Source organism: Lagopus muta, chromosome 5 (assembly GCF_023343835.1).
Source record: "Lagopus muta isolate bLagMut1 chromosome 5, bLagMut1 primary, whole genome shotgun sequence".
In the NCBI taxonomy this organism is placed as follows: domain Eukaryota; kingdom Metazoa; phylum Chordata; class Aves; order Galliformes; family Phasianidae; genus Lagopus; species Lagopus muta.
This window is the reverse complement of record NC_064437.1, coordinates 15,679,760-15,707,414: the sequence shown is the minus strand read 5'-3', so window position 1 is coordinate 15,707,414 and position 27,655 is coordinate 15,679,760. Positions and strand designations below refer to the sequence as shown.

The 27,655-nt window shown below is 36.5% G+C and overlaps 1 protein-coding gene across 2 annotated transcripts in view; it reads right to left on the bottom strand.

Annotated features, from left to right (window-relative positions):
* Window positions 1–455: 455 nt before the first annotated feature.
* BTBD8 (BTB domain containing 8) overlaps window positions 456–27,655 on the bottom strand; it is a 36,690-nt gene continuing 9,490 nt past the window's right edge. The window contains exons 5-18 of one of the 2 annotated variants that reach the window (XM_048944725.1): window positions 25,665–25,754; window positions 23,882–23,962; window positions 22,780–22,876; window positions 22,136–22,224; window positions 21,823–21,925; window positions 18,971–19,153; window positions 18,086–18,223; window positions 16,906–17,035; window positions 14,331–14,392; window positions 12,745–13,381; window positions 12,201–12,288; window positions 11,445–11,584; window positions 7,995–10,340; window positions 456–6,659 (exon numbers count right to left, since the gene is read on the bottom strand). In XM_048944725.1, coding sequence (XP_048800682.1) covers window positions 6,190–6,659; window positions 7,995–10,340; window positions 11,445–11,584; window positions 12,201–12,288; window positions 12,745–13,381; window positions 14,331–14,392; window positions 16,906–17,035; window positions 18,086–18,223; window positions 18,971–19,153; window positions 21,823–21,925; window positions 22,136–22,224; window positions 22,780–22,876; window positions 23,882–23,962; window positions 25,665–25,754 — 4,654 coding nt within the window. In that variant the 3' untranslated portion in view covers window positions 456–6,189. The remainder of the gene's footprint in view (window positions 6,660–7,994; window positions 10,341–11,444; window positions 11,585–12,200; window positions 12,289–12,744; window positions 13,382–14,330; window positions 14,393–16,905; window positions 17,036–18,085; window positions 18,224–18,970; window positions 19,154–21,822; window positions 21,926–22,135; window positions 22,225–22,779; window positions 22,877–23,881; window positions 23,963–25,664; window positions 25,755–27,655) is intronic. The other variant, XM_048944726.1, reaches the window with a different exon arrangement.

The following is a 27,655-nucleotide window of genomic DNA, read 5'->3' as shown; positions in this document are numbered from 1 at the left end:
CCTTAGGTGCATGGTAGAGAACCTCCAAATCCTTCTATTACTGCCTAAGAGGGATTAGACCTCCCATATGATGAAGATAATGGCTTAAGTGTTTGGATTAATAACTAATTTATGACAGGGCAACATTTCTCACAAAGTTCATGTTTCTCTGCACATATCCTGCATATTATGAATCAGTACCTTCTGGTATCAGATTTTGCTGGGCAGTCACAAAGCTACTTACCATCTTTTTTTGAATATTAAAGAGAACACTTTTTTGCACCTTCACACCCATCACCTGTTTTGTTCTCTTCTGATATGATCCAGGAAAAAGTAATTTTTTTCCCTGTTGAAGGGGAGGAAGGTGGATCCAAAGGTCCACTGAATGGGTATAAAAAGTAAGTAACATTTTTTACAGAGCTAAAAACTAACCTTGGCAGCAGCCCACACGCTCAATGAAGTACAATGACTCAGCATTTAAGTTACACATAGGATTTATTATTTCCATCTGTCATACACAAATCAATTAAGAATTTCCAATATGTAGCATGGGGAAGAAAGCTTGTGGAAGTACACAGCCCTACAGTGATTCTGGAAACAGAAGAGTGGGCTCATGAGGAATCACTTGGAAATGTGGTTATTTGGGCCTCAGCTACAGTCCTAATTGATGTTTGGAAAGCAAGCAAATTGAAAACGTGCAAGCATTCAGTTTGAGAACTTAACATGCCCCTTACTTTCCCAAAGATGAAATGGTTAAAATATAAAAAGGATTTTAATGCCATGGACTACAGGTAGCAACTCAAAACTCTTCTCTAACTGCATCCTATTACTCTTATATAAATAGACTCATCTAAATTACTGGAGTGTGATAGTCCAAAATACAGGGATTTGAATTTCTTGCTCTACCACAGCGACACAGGCAGGAATTTTGTTACAGATAGGAAACTTCACTAAGAGGTGGGACTTATGTTCATAGGTGTGAAAGCTGCCTCATTCTATTAAGGTAACGAAGTTTTGATGCTACCTACACTGAATTTGGTTTGTCTGTTAATCTTCAGCACATTGTTAGGATTCTATGGAGATGCAGGATGCCATGCCATGTTCAGAGGGGATTATAAAAAAGTGAAGAACTGAAGCGATCTCAGTAAGCACGAGTTTGAGATAATCACACGTGTTTGATTGGGGTAAACCCAGGGTGGTACCAGGGCACTACGTAAAGATTGCAGCTATGAGGATGTGAACTTCAGTCATTTGTTACACTCTTACTCAGCTTGGTTTTAAGGTGATATATAAGCCAGAACTTTATTCTGATTATCAATCTTTCTGTTCAAATACTTTAAAATATCTGTATTTACAAGAATCAGGATATGATACTGTTCATGCTAACCTCAGTGGGAGCTGAAAAAACATCAATGTCCCATTTAGTTGTGTGCATAAGATTGGATGAATTGCCCCTGGGTTTGTGCATGTGAGTCTATTCAGATTGACCAGAGTATTCACTTGCTCCTCCTGCCCCAAGTACTGAGACTTTGGATCTTGAAGATATTACATTGCAGTAGGTCTTTTGTTGCGTGTAATGCAAAATGCTGTATTGCAGAACTTAGATTTCTCTATCTGAAGGGTCTTCTGAGCTGGGAACTCCAGCAATATATCAAGGAAGCAACTTGATGGCTTTGCATTGTTAATTATCTCATACTTTAACTGCTTCCAGATGGCTGATCAAGATTAGAGCCTCATTAAGTTGAGTAACACATAACATGAATATGCATATTGCCTGCCCCCGGTGCCAGTTCCATTACCCTTTCTGAGAAGTGAACCTGAAAAGGTTTTAACCTGAAAGCCAGTCTGCAAATGTTGAAGTGCATTCACTTACATTTGCAGAACTATAGCCTAATTGACTATACAGGGCAGATGATTACACAGCAAGTATGAAGGGAAGGTCAAATGCAAGAATAAACAGGTGTGCATGTGCATACATGCCCTGTATAGCTTATTCACTTAACAGTTATCAACAGTTAAGAAAAATAGGAACCAGGTTTTTTTTTTTTGAAATTGAGAGCCACTTTTAATGTAAATTATCTTCCTCTGTAACAAGCGTTGTTTTCTTAAACATATGCAGTAGCTGCTGATAGGAAGCTTCATTTTAAGTGAATGGATTGGAGCTGTGATTTTTTTTCCAAAACTGAGCACAGTAGAGCTTATTTTTGAAAAACAGTCTCTGTAGCTTGTGTTCAAAAGATACAGGTGGAAACCACTATGAATTTGCTGCAAGAGATCAAAGCTTCTATCTATGTTGCATTTTCAAATCTAAAAGCCCATTTTCATGGAGTCATCTGTTCTAACAGGGCTGCTGCTTCTGTCTTTTGTCCTCAGTTCCTGCACAGTCCTGGCAAGAATGTCATTTATCAATGTACAAATGTTAAATCACTCTAGTCATGAAATATTAACAGAACACATACAATTATGACTCCTAAATTGAAGTCTTTATAGCTGCCATTTGTCACGTTTACAATAGTAAGATATTATAAGTTAGAATAAAAACCAGAGGAGTGTGAAATACATATATTGGAAAAGTAGCATTTCTAGTACATGCATTTAATAAAGCTAAGTCCTGAACCTGCTTCAGCTGAGGTCAACAGGAGTTTTTCCTTTGATGTTAGTGGTGCAAGACTATGTCTATTCAAATGTTCTGAGCAACTGATGAGCGACATAATAGCTGTTCTTACTTCCTTCATGCAAAGGTTTAGATTACTGAAAGTAGGATGAGCATGCTAGCAATTACTTTGCAGATGACATAACTCAATTTTAAAATACTTTCCTTTAATCTGTACTTGGAACAAGTGATTTAATTTTTTGTTATATGTTTCCTGAAAGACAGACAGCGTTAGGGGAACTCATGAACAGTGTATGTGTGAGAAAAAGGGGAAGTTCCTTGCCCACTGGCTCCTCCCAGTAATAAAATTGAGAATTCAGTACTGTTTTGAAATAGATCTAATACCTTGCAAAGAAAAATGTGGAATAAGTTCATTAAACATGTATGTTCAAGTCACACATTACCCAGAAATTAAAATATTGCCAGCAAGCCATATTTCTTGAACTTTATTACTAATCTTTTCCAACAATACTCAGATCTTTATTATAATGTGCATATTTTTATCTGAAGTAACTGTTTCCTGTGAGCAGTTTGTTTACTGAATTCTTTTGCTGTACTTCATGAATATAATATCTCATGCCTTTGAAACCCAAAGTAAATACATTAACTGAAGTGTTTTGCTAACTATTACGTATCTCTTCATGTTAAGAGTTTCCTTACTGATATTCTCTCATATTCTTCCCAATGGGATCTGCTGACCATTCTTTTGAAAGAAGCCAGAATCTCCTTTTGATTGCATCTTGGAACGTTTTCTTACCTAACCTCAACACTGCTATTCCTTCCTCATTTGACTCCTGTCCCCATCTTTGATACTTTCCTTAGCTTCCCTAATTCTGTTTTGAGCAAATCCTTTAGAAGAACCTCCGCTTTCCTCGATGCTTTCAGTATTCAGCGTCAGCTTTTGCTTTTATCCTCTACAATATGTGATTTGCTGCACAAATACAATTTTGCTAGCAGTAAAGTGTAAAAATGGTCATAACAACTCCTCCAGTGCCATCTAGACTCTTATTTTTCCAAGCAAGAATGGTAATTACACCTACTGACATAATGTTTTGAAAGTCTAGCCTATTTTAAACTTAATGTATCCATATCCATTAAACATCTAAAAACAGTTAAACAGGTTTTTTTTCATTTGGTAAAATGTCATTCAGGTTAGGCAAGAGCAGGGTCATCACTGTAAAGTCTAAGTCCTGTTCTGATTTTTCTCAGCTTCCTGTACCTGTAGGGTACAGACATCTTTATCCACACATAACTGAATTTCATGTAACTTGTTACCTTTTGTCTGTACCTTTCTCACCTTAGGTTTTGACAAAAGCAACTGTATTGCCCTGTTTCATTTAAAATACTACTGCCAAGAGAAGTCCTTAGCAATAGCTTTGACTATGTTGTCTCTTCAGTATCATCACTGACTTCCCCTCTGCTCTTTCCTCAGCTGTACATACCCAGTCTTCACTTTGCAGCTCAGTGGGAGCTCTTATAATTTACTTGAGGCCCATGATGCTAGCTTTGATTGCCTGTGTATTAAGGTTTCAAACAAGGATTTGTCCCTCATTATCTGGTCTTCAAATCTTACCCTCCCACTTTCCCTTCCCATAATGAATACAGAGGACAAGAAAAAGTATTCAAGCTGATGATGCACTGAAACCATTGCTAATCAGGTGGGCAAATATTGACTCTGATTCTTTTCCATCTATTTTTTTTTTTTTTTTTTTTTTTTTTTAAATCTTTTGTCTTAACTGGGATTACAACCACTCTGTGGAAGTCCTTGCTTTCATTCTGTGTTTGTACAGTGTCTAGCCAGTGGGATACTGGTCTGATTAAGGCTCACAGGCAGTCGGGTAGTATGAATTAAAAACAATACGACTTTCTCTTCCTGCTACTTCTACAGAAACTGCATGGCTGAATTCTGTTCTTACATCAGTATACATCAACTGAATAATACACCAAGTTCTCCGCACTGGTCTACTACAAAACTATTGCAGAAATAGCACCAGCATCAGTGGGGACTTGAGAAGAGAATCTGTCTTGCTTTCTCAGCTGTAGTATGAAAATTAACTACAAACAAAACCCACCCACAACCCTGTAATATGATTGTATTCCAGTACAACACATGTGAAGCTTTGTGGGCTAGTTGTCAGTTATTTTTCAATTCAGTAGTACGGGAAAGGTTTTTAATTATCATGTTGAATATCTTTCTTCCATGGGTTTTTAAGATCATTGTCAAACAGAAAGGAAAACTAACTTTTTTTTCTCCCTGCTTTCTTGATGTTAAAGAATGACCTAATTTTTCTCTTCCAATTATTTTGTGGAAAACATCACTTTTGCTTCTGTATCAGAAATGCAACAAAGTAGCATTCTTGAGTAGATGTTTTGCCTCAGAGCTCTTTATTATGTCAAATCCAAAGATAAGACAAGGTATGTCTTCAGTCATATTTTGACACAGCTGAGAGTTTCTGATCATGAACAAAATAAATGAAGTTCCTAAACAAAATTAAGGTGCACTGTCAGAGTTACACAAAAGCTTGCAAAACTGACCTTATTACCAATGGTTATAGTCAGCACACGTTGTATGTTTATCTTAAACAGTTCTAACAAAAAAACCCCAAACCATTAGTAGCCTCTTACTGCCATATGGCTCTTATGAAGGCACTTTTCCTCTTGGTGACTAAGAGGAGGTAGAATACTTCAGGTTTTCAACTGTGTGAAAGACAAGAGTCACCAGACTAGATAACTTCTACCAGGTCTTGAAATGTATACTTTCACAAATATCAGACATGCTGTTTTTCAAACACGAGCAGCATTCTCCCAACTCCTCTCAATTACTGTACTATGCCATTACAAAAATATTTACTTAAGTACATTTTCAAGAAAGAAATGATGCCCTTCCTCTAGCACAGACCCTTTATATAGAAGTATTTGAAGGGAATAACATTAAAAAATTATTAGAAACTTGTAAACAAAGCAAACAATAAGTAGTAAAATATGAAGTCTGGCAGCAACAGATGAAAATCTGTTCTTATTCATAAGCCCAAACAGGATTCCTATTGAAACCTCTTCTGTGAACAAAAATATGTTTCTAGTATTAAAAGCAGTGTTGGCACTCATGACCTTTTGACATAACCAGTCTGAATCTTTATTGTTGTAAAATGAAGTCACCATATAGGGAGGGAGAAGAAAAAAAGGAGGGAGTAGCCCTACTAAAGGTGCAGTTATCTTTGATCTCTTGCTCAATGAGCATATGAAGTGGCCAAAAGGAAGATAAAAGTAGAGAGGAGACCAAGATCTTTCTTTCATGTCATCTAATTTTTCTAACAAGTCTAGAAAATACATGCTCAAAGTTCATTTTAGAAAAGACATACGGTTAAGACCTGAAAAATTTCTGTACTTGCAATTAAATCTAGATTATAAATTAACATATTTACCTCATATCAGAAAGATTGCCTCAGTACCAAGAATTGCTTGTTCTTGACTGATGCAGTATTTCACTGTATGGAAACAACACATCAAAAATAGATTTGGGGAACGGGTTGGAGTTAGGTTGCAAACATTTGATCACCTTAATGATGAGTTTCCAGTTCAAGAATTGTCCATTCCCCTTGAGGGGAAGAACAGTCTTCAGATGAAAAGCTTGCCACTGTAATGCTTGCTGAAGAATCATCAAGTGGAGACATAAGCTCAGTCCACCTACTGAATGTGTCAACTTGTGATGTACCCTGAGGATTTGAACCATCTCGTGCCAGAAACAGCGTCTGATTGATTAGACATTGTGCTAAGTTAAGGTCTTCAGGAACAGAGTTTTTGAAACCTATGTTTGAGTCCTGTTCAGATAACAGTTGCCTGAGAAGAGTCCAGTCCTGTTCTACAAACTGCTGATCTTCAAAATCCACGTCAAGAACTGCTGTTTCTGAATCCATCCTCTGTTCAATTGCTTCTCCAACATCCATCTCATATATTGGAGAAAGGGTTTTTGAAGGCCGATGCTCATACATGCAGGTTTGTGCCATTGTGTCATAATCATCTATGTCTCCTGAAATAATTCACAATACTGTACAATGTAAAAATTGCAGATGATCCTCCCCTCAAGGGTTGTGTAGAGCAAAACTTAACTCATTGAGGAAAGATAATCCAACCAGGTTATAAAGGGAATGATGGAGGGTTATACAAAATTGACAAAACTTTAGGCATTTATTTCCTATATAGAAAACAAAGTATGGTTTATAAATTAAGTTAAAGCAGCAATCACCACTGATAATTAACAATAACCTCCATAATTAAGTTTCTGATACAGAAAATGACAATGTAAATACACACTTAATGCACATGAAACTTCTCATTTACTACATAAATTAAATTTAGACCAGGAGGTGCATGGAGATAATTAATAGAGAATGATTACTGTATGGTGACTTAAGCCATGTCAGCTTAGGAAAGAATTAAAAACAAAATAGTTTATCCACAGGCTTATTTCCACATTGCACATGCAAGGGCAGCTGCAGGCAAGGGCAAGCAAACTTCAAAAAAAAAAAAAAGTACAGCTTTTAATGTCTTCTTTTTATGTAGTCTGGCTGAACATAGATCATCATCAGTTTTTCATTACTCTTGAATACACAATAGTTGATAACACTATTGTATATTTTTGATGAGATAAACAGACTGAGTTACTGGTATAAAGAAGACAAAACACAAAACAACTAGACAAGTATTCCATCTAGCCACATGAAACAAATTAGAACTTTTCTATGTGTAAGCGTCAGTTCTAAGTATAATCTCTATTTTAGGAAATAAGCTTTTACTGGTAAAATTTAGAATCGTAGACATCTCAAAAGCTCTAAGTCAGAATTCAAACCTGTTCCCACTGATGAATATGGCAAATAGTTATATTCAGTGGGAGAAGGATCCAAATTTATGTGAAATATATAAATAAATAAATTACAACAGTAATGCATATAGCTGTGCAGGTAAACAGTTCAGTGCGCTTTAGTTAAGGTTATTACTGTAGTTATTGCACATCCCATTCAGACATACTATATGTTGTCAAGCAGACAAAACAAATACTAAGTTTCCATCAGATGCTGTCAATGTTAGATTGGATCAAAAATAACTTAAGTACAGAAATCTGCATCCAATCTTTCTTTTAGCATTACATTAAAATTTCTTTCAACGTTTCTCATTGAACAGCACAGTATTTACGGATATTTCAGACAATCATTCTGTACCAAAGTGAAATACTTAAAAATATTTAAATTTAATGTAATTTTAGCCAAAATTACTTCAGTTCAGGATTCAATCCCATACAAATTGCCAAAGATTTCCCTAGTAACTTGCTTTTGAACGACTGAATGTTTCTATTTCTGTACATTACCTGGAAGTAAATCAGTATTAGCGTATTCTGTAGGTGCTGGTTGACTGTCTCTCACTTGGCCTTCCTGAGTCAGTATCTGATTCTTACTGGCTTCTGCAGGTTTTGCAGAGTTGCTCTTTTGCACATCAGCATTAGTTTCTCTTTGATGAAGATTCAGATGACACGGTCTTTCTTGAGATTTTGCATCATTGTCTAAGTATTTATTGCACTGCTGAAATTCAGTAGCCGCTTCATTCTTTGTGTTTAGTTTTTCCCCTGGACAAGGACTAGCTACTGAGTGTACTTCCTCTGCACAGTTTTGTTCAGTCATTGAAGCAGCTTTATCCTCCTTCCCTGGGATTTCAGTACCATGAAGATGTTGGAGAGAACTTTCACTTTCATCCATTCTGTTGTCTTGATCCTTAGGCTGTTTGCAATCCAAGAATCCATCTTCAATTTCCAATGAGTATCTTGAATAAAAAGTCTTTCCATGGTGCTCCTGGGAAACACTGTCAAATACGTCTGAAGGAGTAAGAGAATCTATTGAATGCTGACGTGAAGTGTGAGTTTCCACTCTGTCATCAGATCCCAATTCTTCGCATTCATCCACTGAAAGTAAAACAGATCGTTTGAAACTTTTAGTTTTAGAAAACTCTTGACTTGCAGTAGCACTTTCTGTTGCATCTTCGAAAGCTAAATTATCAATTCCTTGGAACTGCTGAGCAGGAACGTTTGATGAAAGAATGTTTCCTGCAACATTTTCTGGTTCAGATCTGTCATCTTCTGTTTCATCAGCAGAAGAAGAAACTTGGTCTGCTTCCTGAGTAAACGGTGCATTGCCAAAAGTAGAATTTTCAGTTTCTCTGGTTCTGTTCCTTGCACTTTCTTGATGAGACCAAATTTCAGGTTTTTTTCTTGGTATTTCATCATCACTTGTAGAATTAACACGGAAGAGATCAGAGCCTTCTTTTTTCATTTTGACTTCTATTCTAAGGCTGCTGTCATAAATTTTCAATTCTTCAGGTGTACTGGTGTCACTGCTGCTTCTTCCAAGAAAATCATGGCATAACATGGTGCTGCATTTAGAAATGCCTCTCTCATTGGATCCTTCATCATCTTGAGAGCCTCCAGCATCATAATCTTCTGATCTTGGTTTTATATCATCAGAGGATGTGGTTGCACTGCCAGTATCTGATTCAGGACTCTCTTTTGGATCTAGCGCACCAGTATTCCAGTGGTCCACAAAGGGAATTTCTGCATTTTCCTGGTTTTCTGGCATTTCTGTGGGATCAATAGACTCTGTGTAATTATGTGAACATTTGTCTCTTGTTTGTTCTATGGAATGTTTTGAAACATCATCTAAATCTACTGTACCTGATTTGTATTCAGGCAAGGCTGATGCGCCACATGACTCATCAGCTGGACGAAATCCCTCCATGTGAATGTGAGGAGGTGATGTTACATCCTCTTTATTAGTTATCCCTTTGGAAAAGTTTGGTAAAATGTTTTCACTATGGTTAAGACCCGTATCAGTGCTTAATTGATCACTTTGTTCCGTGCAGACTTTTTTTGCTTTTGGCTGTTCTACCAATTCTTCTGAAGTAGCAGCATTTTGATTTGTTTCCTTGGAAAAGTCTGAGTATCCATCACTGGTAGACTGTGCATGACAGCAAAATTCAGCAGTATTATCAGCTAAATTTCTGTCTTCATTCTGATTAATTTCAGCCTGATCCCCACAGATTTCTCTTGCTTCCATTCCATTTTGCAGTGAAACATGCAATTTAGAAACCGTTTCTCCTATAACTAAAGAAGATTTTGATTGTATTTTGTATTCTCCGTCTTCAGTATCCAATAACTTTTGTTTATCGGGCTGACAAGATGCCAGGAGCTCATCTTCTCTGCTACCTCCCATCACACATTTCAGACATTCACTTTGCTTTGCAGAACTGCATTCATTGTTGTCATGAGACTGAACAGTTGCCACATCAGCTGCATTTTTTCCAAGTTTCTGTCCTGGACTTCTGTGCTCAGAGGTCTGCATATTCTTCTGGACAACAGGAGATTCACACCTTGAATGTTTTGGGGTAGAGGACTGAGATTTTAATACAGATTGCCCAGCTGTTTTTGGTTTTGGGTCTTTATTGTTTGTTATCTCACCATGCTTTGACAGAGCTTGAGCTTTGGGCGTTACGATTTTTGCAGTGGCTTTTGCTACAGGTGTTTGTGATGGCTTAATACTCTTCTTCTTGGCCGAAGGATGTTTTTCTGGGGGTGCTGTCTGAACCAGATGTTGTGCTACATTTCTTTCTTCATTGTGTTTTGGAGACACTCCTGATTTCAGTGAGTTTGGTGACTCCCCCATAGTTCCTAGCAGACAGTAAAATAAGTTTATAAATAAAGATTGTACATTGTAGTCAACATTTATGCACTGAATTTGTATTTGTGTGTGTTTGTGTTGAGAAGCAGGTTATTCAGGCTTTTGTGCAACTAGAGAATGGAAAGCTTGTTAAAGCACAAAGAGCAGAGATCTTAAATATAAACACAAGATGAAAACAGCATCTTGTATTTAACATACCATCTTTGGAACTAAAGCACTTTGTAGACATAAAGGAATGTGACCTGTTGCTGAAGAAGCCATCACTGGAGCAAAAAGCAGCAGCTATCTGATAGGGATAAAAACACTGCACACGCACAGCATTTTAGCACAGGAAGTGATGAGTACTGTATGTAATTTATATTGTAGAGGAAATGAGAGAAGGCAGAAAATAATTACATTAGTTATAATGTGATTAGAATACCAGAATTAATATCCCTGCTCTGCCTGACAATGCTGCAAGATCTCTAATGACCATAAACTGACAGGATCTATGTTTTCTGTATCATAATGCATATAGGATAATGCAACTTGAACATGCTTTCCTACCACTGCTGGTGAGTGCCAGCTTCAAATGAGATTAAGAACAGCTCCATCCATCCTGAATGCTTTGTATCTCTGTAATGCTGAGTTTCTTCTCTGTGCTCTATAAAGTCATCTCCCACACTTGTGGTGGAAATTAGTTTGAGACAGGTCAGCATCAGTAGAGTGATTTCTGGGGGGCATCAGTAAAAAGGGTGGCATAAACTGATGCTTCAAGAAGCTGTCTGCAGTCCTGATCTTCTGTGCTAATTATAAATGCTTGACCTACAGATTTTGGTTGAACATAATGCTAGTTGTAGTTGCAGTGGCACAAGGTAACTGCAAGTAAAAGGCTCTGCAAAGCATATCAAAGCAGAAGAAAACAACAAGTGAAACTGTAGGCCGTCTCTTCAAATATTTTAAAATTGACACTTGGATACATTTCACTGGTTAGGGCTGTCACCAAAAGTGAAATACGGAAAACAGAATTGCTCACAAGATTTTGCCAATGCTTGCAGTAAAAAGAAAAAAAAAAAAATAACAGAGGGCTGTTTCATTGCAGTGTGAAACTATACCTTGGCTCTTAGGAGAATGGGTAGGTGTGTCCTGAGCCTTCTGCTGTGCTGCAGCATTGCTGCTCCCATTCCCTTTCTTCTTTAGAACAGCCTGTGCATTCTGTTCACTGGACAATTTTCCAGCTGTTTTTTTTGTTAGACTGCAAATAAATCATTTGCATTATTTTCAAGATTAGCAATGTTTGATTGCATTTAAACAAGCAGTATATGTGTTTAAATCTATACACGTACATAAAAACATTGAAAATCCAACCTAAAAGGTATACTTCTTTTGGAAAGAAAATATACATTCACCTATATATGTGCATATATGCATACAGGCACACGTACACACTCATATATCAAAATACAAATGACCAGTGTAATATTTCACAGGGTTTGAACTTCTTCCTGTCCAGTGTTTTTGCAGCTCAGTCTAAGCTATCCCCAAAACGATAATTTTACAACACCTTGGGTAGTCATTAAATGTTCCAGTATGCAGAATTCTGAATGACCTATAACAACATTCAAACAATTAGCATTAAAAAAAAGCAATAGAAAAAACAAGCCAATCTTTCATTTGCAAAATAGCTCCAACCACTAACTCAATATTTTGTTAATAACACGTGATAGACAGTCATTCTGAAATATTCTCAGGTTAAAAAGAACATGTTGACTTTTAATAGCAAGTGTAACAGTTCAACTGAAAAAAATACCATTTCACAAGCATGCATGCACACACACCAACAAAACCCACCGTGCTGATTTGTAACAAACCTGCTTGTTGTGATATTAACTTCAGGATCAGCTTTTTTTTTTTTGTTGGCAACTCCATTTGACGTCTTCAAAGAAGACTTCGTTATCACTGTTGTGAAGTAAATTCTAACTTAATTATCAGATAAATGCAGTGCATATCACTAAAAAAAAAAGTCTAACATATGAAGGTCAGCAGTTGAAAATCAGATCGATGCTAAACCTGTAAAACTTACAGCATTTCATATGGATATCAGTTGAGGACAGATTTTTAAAAAACAAAGTCTATGAATTTAATACTCTACTAGCATACTAATAATATACTAATTAGGAAAGTATATAATAGTATACTGTTTTCTAGAGTTAATATTCGCTTACAGGGAAAGAAAGGGGACTTGTATCAATCTATAGTTTTCTTCTAAGGTTTCCCCAGGGAGTTTGTCAGTGTCTGGCTGGCCTGGGACAGCTCAGAAGACTTTTTTGGGAAATAAATATATAATTTATATAATATATAATTTTATACATATATATATATAAATATATAAATATATATATATATAAAAATTACCAGTATGTTTTTTTCCTTCTTCTGCCAATTTTTCCTCTTTGGATTCTTCTGTCTGTTCACTGGCAGCCTGGATATCTGTGCTGGAGTTTGTTAACTTGCTGGATGTTCCTGCTGCAGTTGCGGTGGATGGAGATTCCTTCCCAGTGTTTTTTTTTAATGGCTTTGTTTTGCTGGGCACACTTGAGGTTACCGTCAGCACTTTAGGTCTGGCACCTGCTGTTTTTCCTTCATGGTTCTTTAATCCTTTGACACTTCCTGAATTTTTTTGTCCACTTGAAGTGGATGTCTTTTCAGCATCTTGCTTGGCAAGCATGCTTTCAGCCTTTGCATTTCCATTATTTTCTATTTTTGTTTTTATAACAGCTCTAGCCTTTGGTGAAGTAGTTTTTTCCCCAGGTTTTGAATCTTTATTAAGCTTGGAAACTGTTTTTTTGCCATCTTTTCCCTTTACATCCTCATGCTTTGAAGTCTTGCTAGTGGCGTTTCTATTGGTGCTCGATGCATGTCCAGATGCTCCTAATCCATCAGATTTCATTTTATCCCGATTAGTGGGAGAATCTCCCCAGCAATCTTTCTTGCCGTGTTCTGTCCAAGAAGTATTCCTTTTACCAGCAAATTCAGTGGTGGATTTATTTAGCTAGAGAAAAAGCATCCGAAGGAAAACAGAAGAAATTTATCACACTAAGCAATGGTAATCTTTAATTTCTGAGTCAGCTATTTCATAAATAGTACAGGAATCTAAAACAAGCTTCAAAAGTGAAATAATTAAGATCTATATTTTCAGATCAGGTTGCTGCCTTTCAGAGGTTAAAAAAAAAGTCTTCATACAAATTTGTCTGTTTTATGTGTATGACCAGTGCCTGATGATGGAAGAAAACTTTTGGTTTTTTTTAGCTACTTATGCATATTTTCCAAAGAGGAATAAAGGCTATACATTACTACAGACATAAGAATTAACTTAAAATTCATGTGTTTCTTTCTTAACCATTACCAAACAGTGTCTCCACTAGAGAAGTGACAGTAATTATCCTCGCTCTCAGGCAAAGCCATTCTGAAAGATGGGAGAATTAAGTACATGAAATGGAATCTTCATGTAATCACACTGTATCCATGACCATCAGATCATATGAAAACCATGCTAGTTTTCTATAAACAGTAATGTAACTTTGAGTGTAAATCTCAACAGAAGCGTTGTTGAGACCAGAGGAACATTTTTTCAGGGCAGGGAGTGAACAGACACGGTGCTGCCATGGCTGTGACAGCAGCAGAGATTCATTAGCTCAGGAGCAAACCATTTGGCCTGGGAAACAGATCAGTTTCATTACGTAGCAACAGGGGAATGTGAGATTCTGAACACAAATTCCTATCTTTTATTTGAGCTTATCTGCATAAAGCCAAGTCCTGAGAGGTTTCAAAATAATGGACGTTACTAATTGTGCAGAAACTGAATTTCACCAATGGAATACAAATTCTCCAAAAGGAAAATCTGCTAATTAAATTAGACAAATCATATTGAATATAAAACAATGAAAAGAGTTATGTTTTCAAGCTTCTGAGTACTTCTGATATTTGGAGATGAAGTTTACCTGAGAACTAGTGAATACAGGTTTTTTGGCAAGTCTTCTGTCATCACCCTTGTCAAATGCGGCTGGAAGAAGGAAAAGCCCTTTATTGACCATTTAGCAGAAAAGAAAACTGAACAATTCAGACTGCACTCATTTGAAATCAGAGAACAATTCATCCTTATTTTATGAAGGCTAATTTTGGTGACATGGAAAACGTTAAATGGAAAAATATGGTTTTCCGTTTGGAAAGAGAAATGTGATCTCTGTAACATCACATGGCCACAAGCAAGTTGTTTAACCCTTACTGTGGAGATAGGGAAACAGAAAACACACTTTTGTTGATCCAGTCTGACCTCATGTAACGCTTGAAGTGTACTGAGGCCTTACAAAGTGTGTACAGAAATTTACAAAAAAGAGAGACTGTCAGAATTAGAGTGACTTTTAAGTGATTTACTGACAACTATAAATTATACTATTTAAATAGGAAATTGATTACAGTAAGCTAAATTATATTAATTTTCAACAGTGGCAAAGCCAAATCTGAATGTACACAGTAAGGTCACGGTGCCTCTCTAACTAGCATATAGCTGCATGTCATGAGAGCAATCCCTGTGATTGTCATGTGAAATTTGCAGGCATTGAATGCTTTTTTTTTTTTTTTTGCCTGTTCTACTCTGGGAGAGAAGCGCTTTTCAATAAAGCTTTTAAATCAATTGAGGTTACAGAATAGAAAAGGATATTTATAGTCAGTGTAGGCACCCAGAATCGATACGGTTTTCTTTTTTTTCCCAAATGTTTCAGCTGAAAAAGAGCTTTTAAGTAATGTTACTAAAAATTAATCATTCAGTCCCTCGTGCTCTGATGTATATTTGTACATACACAAAAATGTATCCATGTGTAACAATGAAACAAAAATTCTGTTGAATTCTTATGTAAGGTAACAAAAATATTTTTAACTGTAGTGCTGTAAAAATCATAGAAGAAAAGATATGCTGAAAATGGCACCCCGGGGACCTAATTCTTTTCCAGCAATGACTCTGCACTTTAATACATACTAACACATTAAGATAAAATCCATGCAAACCTGTGCCTAAGAAAGCACAAGACACGTTGTGAATGATAAAACCCACAATATCATCTGTCTTCTTGTGGCATTTTTCCTCCTGTTACAGTGTTCCCACCCATTCTATATAAATGGTTAGGTTAAAATCCTAAAAGACACACCTCCATTGCCAGAAATCTTTAAGACAGAAGTTAATTTAAATCATCTGAGCCCAATTTCACTTGAAGATTAAAATTTGTCTACCAGTATTATGTGACTTTTTTTGCCTGTAATTAAAACCAGATAATTCATGCAGCCCTGCTGTTTACAAATAACATGTATGCTAACTCCGGATTACAATTTAATCTAGAAGAAAGCAAAACAGTATCTGGCAAGATGGAGTTTGGACAACTAAGGCACACCTCAATCTTAAGTGTTTTGTTTCATATTGAAAGCTCTAGCATAAAACAGTTTGAACATTATTTACAATAAGGGAACAATCATATGAACAAAGCAAACAGACCCTTCTGTTTTCTGAAGCCAGCTCCTTAGCTTCAGACGAACTTCATAATCCAGAAAAAAACAATCACAAATCTGTTTTCTCCAGTAACAGCGAGCTCTTATTTGACTACACCCCAAAATCACGCTCCAAGACTGACGCTGCATCTTTCTCTCAGCATGTTGTAATTCTGGAATAAAATTTTCATCAGCCTGTCGGCACAAACAGCTCTGCAGCTCCCACAGCCTATCTCCTGAAGTCTTTAACAAAAAGAACACTGAAATGTTTACCTTCTTTGAATCAAAAGTGCTTTGATTTTAAAGAGGTCTTAAACATTCTTTCCTGTTACAGCATTGTACCGTCAAAGCTAATACTCAGCCGCAGCCCAAACTCCATGGTTGGTTCCGCACCCTCAGGATACTTGTGGGCTTCAAAACAAAGAAACGCACAGAACAAAAACTCCTTTTTGTTGGGAGTGCTGCCTGCTACAATTTTTAGTGAACACTGTGCAGCTCCTTAGGGGCTCTCTGCAGTAGCACACACAATGTCACAATACCAATCAACTGTGAAGGCAAGCTGGCTGCGTTTACTCCCAGAGCCCGAGAGAAGCATTATGCAAGAGACAAGCAAAATTTATGCATTATGTAGAATAAGATAAAGGACAGAAACAGAATTCATGGAACGGATCCTCTGTTTTGTGTACATTTAATATTTCCATGGTGCTTATCTCCTTAAAAATGAGACAGATAAGGCTTTTAATCCCACTGCAGTGTTTTAAATGATTTAGAGTAGCTGCAAACAAGAGTAGAATCAATCTAGGTATTTCTGCTTCCCAGTATATGCTCTCCTGAAAATAAAAGCAGGGAAGATTTACTGATTTCTACATTTAAAACTACCTACGCATGCTATTATGCATCTATTCTAACATAACATTTCAGAAACCCATAGGATGACAAACCAGCTTTAATTTGTATCTGGCTCCACAATATCACCTACATTTTATCTGCTAAACAGATTACTAAAAAAATTCTAATGCCAGTTGATGCCAGACATACCTGCTTGTATTTTCTGTTGATGGTCTGGCCGCATCAGCTTCCAGCCTTCTGTGTGACGAACAGCATAAAAAGACTGAACCAGGAAGACCCAGAGCTTATCACGCAGAGCCTGGATCTTGCACGTAAAACCCTGTGTTCAAGTAACAAATCAGCAGCTGGCGAGAGGCATATTGTCATAGCAACCAGTCATTATTCCTTTCAGAATCTACTTACTCCCTAAGCTAGATCAATGATGTCATCACTTTTATTTTATAATGGCCTGGTAGATAGAGATGCTGTTTTTGAAGGATTGTTGCCCACCGTGGTAATTTTTACAGTACTTTGACATCAAATCTCTTCAAGGCAGACTAAAGCACTAGAAAACACTACATCCTATTTTTTTCTTCTTTCTTTTCCTATTTTTTTTTAATGAACCCCTTAATAGTTCTTTACTGTCAGCTGTGTCACAACAAGGTCAAATACTCCAGGGAAAAATAATGTATCTGATTAAATTTTCATTGCTTTTACCAAGATCTATAATAGCACCAGATTGCAGTAATTCATTTTGCATTTATTCTTTGCTTGTAGCATCATTCTGGATTTTAATCAGTATGTCATATTATTCATGAATTATCCCCAGCCAACCACAGTTTAAATATCTTTGTTCGTTATTTAGATTGTGGGAATATATACATGACATGTTAAACAGAGACTGACAGCTCAGTCCAAAAAACACACACTTGGTTGACAGGCACCCCTTGCTTCAGAAGTCTGAAACAAAAAAAATCATAGCTGGGACTTTTACAAAAAGAAGGGTAAAAGATGCACAGTCAAATGATGCTCCCTTACTCTGTAAGTTTCACGTAATGCAACATTTTCATAACATTTCCCTCACGACAAATCTGAGGCGACAGTAATGATCAGCAGAGCAGTAGTGCCCGTGGGACTTACATTCTCAGTAATACACCTTGTTATTGCCATATATAGTATTTCTCCTTAAAAGAAAAAGGTATTGATGTCCGCTAAATAAATGCCAATATCTTAGGCAGATGACCAGCAGGTCCTTGCATTTATGCAGATGCTTTTCTGCCCAACTGCAGGACTGTGCCACCTGAACTCAAACTACATCATGCAACTGGAATTCTGAAGTGTAAATACCTGAGTACTTTGTCCTACAAACACTGCACGTTGCAAAACCTACCAACTCCTTCACGTCTGCAGAGTCCAACAACGTATCCACAGCTACAAGAAGAAAGCAGCTATTTTCATTATTTGTATTTTTCTCAATTGCATTAAAAATTAGTTCTAGGAGATCAGGTTTGCTGCTCATTGCCTGTGCCTGAGAAAACAACAGAACGCAAATGTTTAAAACAAAAGAATGTACTTTGCATCCACAAAAGCATTACTTAGCAGAGAGAATCTGCTGCTGTGTCAGTGCAGGAAGCATTCCAAAAGTTGAGCATTTTCCCGTGCATCCATTACATACATGCTCCACTCTGGGCATCTAATGAATAGTGTTGAGACCTCCTGCTAATCCAGAGTTTAGGAACAAACATGCTGTGATGAATTTGTCTCCACAGAAAACTCTAAATTCAAAGACAAAATGTTTTAACATCTCCATATTTATTTTTTTAACCCTTTACACATTTTTTTTTTTTCCATTGGAGGAATTTACCTGCTATGAACAGGTATTTTCTAACTAGGATCTGTGGCATTGCCAAATTCTTGCAACAAAAAAATCAGTGGAAGTTTGAGTATGCTGCCAATAGTTATTCCTATAAGTACAAGCTGTCAGTCCAGGAGCTCGAAGTTCGGGAAGCTTGTGTATATACTTGTCTCCATGCAACACAGAGATTGTCTCACTGAGTTCTTCTGTGAACGCTTACTCTAACTGAGGCACACACTCAAAAGAGGTATTAACCCTTAATATGGGTTAACGATACTTAAACTTAGCATTGCCTATTTTTTTCCCCATATAATTGTGTGTTGAAGCAAAAGTTGAACCTATTCTGATTATTTAACAGCCTGGCCTAGTGTGATGTCATACAATTTATTTGGAAACAGAGCAACTTGAGGGCACTTTTACCTGCAGCAGAATATAGAAGCCTTCACTTTGTACTACATGTAGAAAGTTTGCCACAATAAAAGTTAAGCATTCTTCTTGTAGCCTAGATGCCACGGCCACAGCTCTCTCGGTCCACTTCACCTGGGGAAGACTATTGATCAGCCGGTCACTTTCCATCAAAAGTGAAGCAACGTTCTTGTGGTTCTTAAAATAAAAGCAAAAATTAGCCTGTTGTCCAAAGAATTGCTGCTTGTAAGAGAACTTCTGTTCAGTTACTGAATGCTGCACAAGGATCCAGTGATGTGTTCATTTCCTTTTTGAAAACAAACTTGATTTTGATAGCTCTGAAAATGATACATTTAAAATACGGAAACTAATTTCCTAATATCTATTGCTGGTCACTGCTTTTGTTTCGTTCATACTTGTATTAAGTATTTATTCACATTTATTTATTAACTGAAGGCAGCTTCCACTGGCTAACACGTGGCTTAATCATCTAATCAAATCAGGGCTTCTCAGGAGGGGCTCCAGCAGAATTTGACTTCTCTCATCATGGCTTTTCTAACCATTCTAAAATCAAATTCACTTTACTTACCTAAAAAATATTGGTAATTTTCTTACATCTAGTTGGAATCCTATTTTAACATTTCTGTGCTTATTGCAGTGCCTTCCCAGAGATTTTCTACTCACTCACCTTTTCTTTGCCTCTCTAAGGGCTGCCCCATATTTATAAGGTTTTATGTTTGCAATATTGATAAATGAAAGAATAAAAAAAGTGATAGTGTTTAACTGGGTATAACTGTTAAGAAGTTCTACAGCAGAGCACTGTGAGGATTGCAACACTCAGGATAGTTCTTGCAAAATTCATGTTAGACTTCTTTCTCCCTTAAGCAACTTGAAGCATTTTTGTAGATTTTGAGTTCTTAAAAACTTCAGAGTGAGGTATACAAGTTTTTGGATGGGGTCTTAACTGCTCAGAATTAAATGATCACTCAGCAGAACTGTTCTGTGGGCAGATGAGGCTTATTTTTTGTTTGTCCAATTTGTGATTACAGAAGTTTTATAGGCTTCAGTTTATAAAACATTGGTGAGTCTTACAGAGACTGACCAAAATTTAACTGTCTAGAACAGGAACCCAAATACACTTTAGTCCAGACTCCAAAATCTTCTGGAGGGGCTGGGTACACTGCTAGAGTGGTACCCAGTACCACAGTCTGTAATTGTTGTGCAAAAGCTGATAGATAAAGACAAATCATGAATTTCAGCACAAACTGCATCCACAGCATCTTGTCTTATTGCAGTAGGCACAGAAGGGAAGAAAGACCTGTAGTGGTGTGGGTTTACTTTCATGCTGTCCTGTTACTGTCTCACTGTCTGGAAGGGAGCCTAGAGCTGTGTCCAGAGTACACTCTAGTCTATGCAATACAATTAAGCTAGTTTAGAGAAGGGTGCAGATCACAATGCACTGATCTACGATCCAGAAAGCTATACTCAAAGCTTCTCAGATACTTACACATTGTATGACATACCACAAAGCCACCTAAATATTGCAGGAAGAACTGAGTGTACTGATCTAATACAGTGCCAAAACACGATACTATCTTGAAAGCTATAGCTACTATCTTCATTCTGTTTAAAACCAAAGCATGCTGGTAGAACGACTGCTTTTTATAGCTGTGGATACTCACAGTCTTCTTCAAGTACAGCCATATAGTTTTGAAATCTCTTGTTTTTTCAGGCTTTCACCTGAATGTGCAGCAGCAGTCACCACTTACAGTTGACGTACTGGCCTCAGCACTTGAAGAGGTAAGTTTTCTCTTGCTAAGTCATCCAAAAAGGTCCTGGGAAGCCTTTCATTGAGGGGCAGTTCTTGGCCAGAATTATTTGACTTACATCTCTTGAATTAGGGAGTGTGTTTGGCAGTGTGGGTAGCCATACCTAAGCTAGTTACCTTGGACAACAACAGTCCAGTGACATGAGAATAAAGTCTTAAGCGTGAGATATAAAAGCATTCTGAAGACCTCACATACTCAGCTGTCTACTACAAACACGAAACAAAATCATGCTGTGACTGTTATCTGAGCTACCTACATTCAACTTTGTGTATGCTAGATCACATTAGTTCACAGCTAGTTCACAATCATATCTGGCAACAGCAGTACAAATTTACCCGTAGCTCCTCTACTTACTCTTCACATCTCTATTACAATTCAGTGTATTTATAGGCTAATTACTGGGCCAAATTCTTGTTAAAATAACAGCTCCCAGCTCTGAGGGTAGTTTTATGCATAAACAATAATAAACTTTGATCAGATGAAGCAGATCAAAATTGGAACAACGTAAATATATGACAAACAATGAATGCTGAGCTGAGGAGACCAATTCTGTACTGTCACCTGTGAAGGTCGGTATACTGTACTGTTACTGTACTTTTGAAAAATCAGTGATTGACTGAAGTATGTGGGAAAAAAAAAAAGGTTCAGTTTTCCAAACTAGAATATAGGCAAAGAGGAGAAGGCAATCACAGACAGTGCATGCTGCCACCTAACATAATCTTTGATTCAACAATTTGCTGTTGCTCACCCTCTGAATATACCGTGTTGTGCTGAAGTCACAGCAGTGTTTCAGACTTCTTTCTTATTATTATACTGGGTGTGATTTTCTCTAGATTGAGTTCCATCAAACATAGATTTTAATCTGCAGATGTAGCTGCTGTTTCCTACACTGCTGTCTTACTGGTAACTTCTACTCCGTATAACTGTACTATAGGTCAAAAATACTACTGAAATTCTCTCTTGAATTACATTGTAAAGCTAAATACACTGTAAAAAGTAGTACTATGTTTTATATAAAACACACTGTACCCTACTTACCAAAGACTTAATCAACATAACAAGACAGTTGTTCTGCAGTTCAGTAGGTAGAGTGGCAAAACTTCTTTCTGACAAACATTTTGCAAAATGTTTTCCTACCCATCTGTTGAAAAAAAAAAAAAAGTGTCTTTTTTAGGTGAGCTTGACAATAAGTGTTCTTGTGCAAGTGATTCCACTAAAGTCCTATGAGGAAAAGTGTTTAAAATGTGAACTTCTATAAGTCAAAATAAACCCAATCCCTCCAAGTACAATAGAAAGCAGACAAGCAAACAAACCAACAACATAAATCATAATGTATTATATTTTAACTTACTTCATGCAGGCAGCATATAGGTGTTCCACTCCCAGTGAATGAGCAATAGCCATGCATTCTAGTACGGGTTGCTGTTTTCCAGGAACAGGCTGAAGTTAGAAAGTTATCACAGTTATTGTAGAGAAACTGTATAGAGCTACAAATTCAAATGGAACTAGTGTTAGTTGCTGCAGGTTAATAAAGTAGCACTCAGCTTAATGAGCCTAACGCATGAAAATGCTCGACTCTAAGCAGTTGTTTGTTTTTAAACTGCTTTTACTGAACAGGAATAAATTTTAACTATACATCCACGAAATCTGATACGCAAGTATGTGGTATTTACATATTCCTACTACTGTTAAGAATAATTACATATACAATGGAATGTTTTACATTTTATTCTGTGTAATTTAATGTAGTTTGTGGAGTAGAATACTGCTTTTTGTTGTCAGTTTCTATAAATAGGTGGGTGATAACACAGGCCTTACTGCCATCAATCCTTCTGAGTTTAACAGATTCACACATAGGAACACGTTCTCCTGACTTCAGCCAAAACACAAACCACATGGCTGCTAAGTATCTCATCAATATGATCTGTAAGTAATGGAATCAAAATTCTTCCTTTAGGCTTTATAGTTGACAAAGTAGCATGAGAACTGACGTACCTTTTGGAAAAAATTGCAGTAATCTCTCTTCAAAATGTAGATAGCTACTTCTTTCAACCCATCTAGCCCATACATATCTGCAATGCCCAACATGCGACTAAAGAGAAAGTAAGAACAATAGGAATCAAGCAGTCGTTGGGATATATGCATTCTGCTTACAAGACAGTTTACATACTAATTTCACCTCTTTGCTTAGTCAGAATTTCTCAGTTCCTGGCTGAGAACGGTTTACAAGAACTCACATTTTCTCTACCTGAAGTGTAACAAGTGAAGAAGGTACTTGTGCCAGTGGAGTTCTGGCATTTGGTAATTTTCCCAAGCACTACGTAAAATGTTAGTGATTACACAGTATCTGAAAACTGTGTCCCTTCCAAATAGTAAAAAGCATAGTGCCTACAAAATTAATAGTTTCATATCATAATCAATACCTTCACTTTATTTTCAATAATCAATTAATTATCTAAATTTTGACATTACAGGGCATATTATTTTAGGGTTTTTTTTTTTTAATATTTAGTGGCAGACTTCCAAAGCTAACAAACAAATCATTTCAGAAACTAATTCATACATTTCAGAATTTATTTCACTAAAACAGGATTATCATATAATAGCAACATGAAACTGGGTTTAAAAATTACACCAGAAAAAAATGCCAACAGTTATATTGGCATATTTAAGACTACTTAGCTGTTACATCAAGTTATGGTTTCAGAATACATTCCAAATATTTGCTATTATTACTATGTTGTAGGTATTGTTCTGAAAGCTAAAAGAAATGTACAAGCAAACACATATTATTCAGCTATAGATCCTCCTGTTTTTCACTGTCTTTGCATACTATTACAAAAGCCTGGTAATAACCTGGTCCACCTTTTCCAGTAGCTGCTGAATAAATAGTATTTGTTCAACAGCTATTTTATAGGAATTTCCTCAAATATGTTTAGGTGTAATAATCATTACCCTTGGCATCTTTGTCTTGTATTTACAAGATATTTACATCTCTGTATTTATTCTACAAGAGGAAATTTCCTTTAGACTCTTAAATGAGAAATTATGGAACAAGCACATAACACAGTTGGAAGTAATAAAGGTTGACATATACCCAACATCAACTTCATCTGGGAAGTCCAGAATAGCTCCATATATAAAATGCAAGATGACACTCATTTCTATATGGCTTAAGCTGCAAAGAAAAAACATAAAGAAGAAACCCAAACACAAATAGAGATGAAAAACAAGTATAGGTAAAACTACATTTCTTCACATAAAAATTTTTTTTATCAAAAGGGTGATACATCATGCAGCCATTCTGTGAATGGAAGGTAATGGAATTATCAGGAATCACCTGTCAATATTACATACATTTTCCAGATCACTGCAGTGTATCTATATGGACGATATTTTGGTTGAACTCATATTCAGTAGTTTTTTTTATTAGTCTTAAGCAGACTATCTACAAGTAAGATTTGACAGTTATCTAAATATTATTATTTTTGCTGATAATATGCAGAAAGGATTTTTTTTTTTAAATCTTTTCTAAGTCCTTTACTAGTGGCAATAAGTCAGTTCTTAAGTAGGCATATATTTCACAATTGTTTTATAATGTTTTAAATTCATTAATTTTACAAATATATTTTAGCTTTTCCTGCAGTAAAAATAGAGTCAGTAGTTTTATTACAACACGAAGTAGGAATGTTGTATTTCAAAATATTTAGACAAAGTCTTTACAGCTGGATTCAGATTAAGAAATCTGGAAGTCCTTCACAGAGGTGTGTGTGCAATTTTCAAAACCTGTAAGCTGTGTACATTACTGTAAGTGGAACTTTGACATGCAGACTGAGTTAAGATCCCTTACAATGTTAGACATGTTTAAGCAGCAGATATTGATGACTAAAAAGAAAAGATATAAATGGTGGTAACATACTAGGAAGCACAAACTGACACACATGGCAGCACACATGGTAGCCACAAAATCATGGAACGGATTGGGTTGGAGAGGACCTTAAGGATCATCTAGTTCCAGTCCCCTGCCACAAGCAGTGTTGCTACGCACTAGATCGCCCCATCAAGGCCCCATCCAGCCTGGCCCTGAATAATTTCAGAGGTGGGGCACCCATAGCTTTTCTCAGTAACCTGTGCCTCACCACCCTCTGAGAAAAAAATGTCTTCCTAACTTCTAACCTACATCTTCCCTGTTTTAGTTTAAAACTGTTCCCCCCTTGTCCTGTTATTATCTGCCCGTGTAAAAAGTTGGTCTCCCTCCTGGAAATAAGCTTTAAGTACTGGAAGGCCACAATGAGGTCTCCCTGGAGTCTTCTCCAAGCTAAACAAGTGCAGATCATCTCTCAATCTTTCTTTATAGGAACATAACTAACGTGGCAGCCCTCAGTTTGCAGATACAAAGTCTGAAGTATTTGTCCTGCACTGACAGCTCAGTTATTTTCAGCTCTTACACATAATGAACAAGCACACTATCAAAACTGTACATGATATCATTAATAAACAAATAAACACTAATTAAGAAATAGATTTTTTTGTTTTTAGATCGTAAATATGCTTGTACAAACAGCTATGAAGATACACTGTTCATCCAGCTGTGATGCTTTTCATGTACTACAAATAGACTGAATACTAAAATACACTACAAAAAAAAAGTATTGGTACTCTTTTGTTGACAAAAAAGACTTCCCCTGAGCCATCTGACATGTTAAATATACATACACCATTTTCATACCTAAGTCAAAACAGTAGTCAGGAAATGTATCAGGTTGAACAAAAATGTCAGGGCAGATTAACTTTCAGTGCACACCACACTTGCTATATATTTGCAGTGATTTTAAATTGCATACCTTTGCTCTCACATGGCTTGCAAAGACAACACTTACCCTTGAAGAGTGATGCGCTCTTGGGAGCTTTCAGCCCAACTTCCACTCAGCATAGCAGCAAAGTAACTAGATCTGGCACATAAAATGGCTCTAGAGAGAACAAAAAAGCATTATTTCACTAGATACAAATACTTATTATGAGACTCTTTGATAACACTGATTTTGATCTTTGCCCTTTATGTATTAAGGTGTCATCTGTATACTGCATGCCTTATCCCTCAGTATATTTAGAATTTTAAAATATACTGAAGAATAAAACAAAAGCACTCTAAATTTCTCTGCTACAACTTCCGTCTAGTCTGATTGACATCCACTAAGAAGACATCTATTGTGACAAATATTTTCCTTTTATGTAATACAAAGCTGCACATTTATTTCTTCTGTTTTATTGACCAAATAAATTATCTTGTTCATACAGCATCATTTTAGCAAAATGATTATATCCTGAACCTCTGCATAAAATTCTCTTTACACTACAACATGTCTCTCCATTTAAATGAAAAGTATAAGGTTTTTACTCAAAATTGTCTGGCCACTTACAAGCACATCCTGGAAGTAAAAAAAACCAACTTAATAACAACATAATCCAACAATATGCTGTGTGCTTCCAGCACTATTTGTGAAGAGCTATCTGTTCTGTTTAGACTTACTACCTCATATTGCATATTCAAAAGGCATAACTGGCTATAAAAGGGCTCATCCAATTTACTACTACTTCAGAGGCAATAAAGAAACCCCAGGCCAGCAGTATTTCTCCCTGTATCAGTGTTCAGAGAACAGATGAGGAAACATTTGCAACATGAGCCTCTTACGGTGGAAGCGAAAGGGCAGAAAGCAAGAGAAGATAATAGATGAGAACTGTTTTATGATTTCAGCCTTCCAGATTTATACCAGTTATAGCACTGGCCTTTATGCATCTATCTGGATTATGGTATCAGTAGAGGATATTCTTGTGCGTATGGGTTTTCTTTCCCCAACACTTACTAAGATTCCTGTTATTTATAAAACTCCTATTTGTCATGTACTTCCTGTGGCAGAAAAACCAAGTGTTACGTCTGGCATGAGAATACTTTTACTTTTTTTTTTTTAAAAAAAAAAAAAAAAACAAAAAAACAACAAATATTTGTTGGCTCTTAAAAGGTTTCGTAGCACTTTCATTTTTGCATAGGAAGAAGTAGTAAGAAGAATGCTATTTATGCTTTCTCTTCTAGTCAGATATTCTGCAGTCGCTCATAACTCTCTCTTCTTCCTCCTTTGGGAGCCTCAATATTTAAAATTAGGAACTTCTTGGGCACTCCTCCAATGGTATACTGAGCAATAACAAAAATTAAGCTTTTACAGAATGTATTACATTGCAGTTTAATATGCCCACCTGTAAATGGGTATTATATCACAGCTCTGAGCATGCTATCTTGCTATTGCAAGACACTTCACAGCATCATAGAGATGAAATGCACTACGTCTAATTTTGTCGTTCTACTTCAGATGAATGTTAGTCATTAGCAGACTACTGACAAGTGCCTACTACCTAAACATACAGCATCAATAAAAGCGTACCTTATGAGCTATATCAATGTACCATATGAATTTGACATAAAAGTATCTGTTTTTCTGTTGTGGTTTGTGCCACAAGTCAATTACTGGTCACATTGTGTTGCTGCACAGAACTCTAATACAACAGCATCAGTAAGGTATAGCTTCTCAACTCTCTCAGAGTGCTGCTCTGGTTTAAAGTCTAACAACAGTTCATCAGACTTTGTGAGAAATTAAGGAGTACTGAGATGATTCAACTATCTTCAGTCTTAGAATTTAAAAACAAACAAATCCATTTAAATCATACTGGTACTTTCATTATGATTGTACTCAAAGTTAGCTTTCTTTTATTTATTCCTGCTGTTCATATGATGTGGTGTTAAAACAACTAACTATTGTGCCTGTTTCCTTGCTTTCTCTATGATTTACTGCCACATTTTTTAAATGCTGGTTAGACT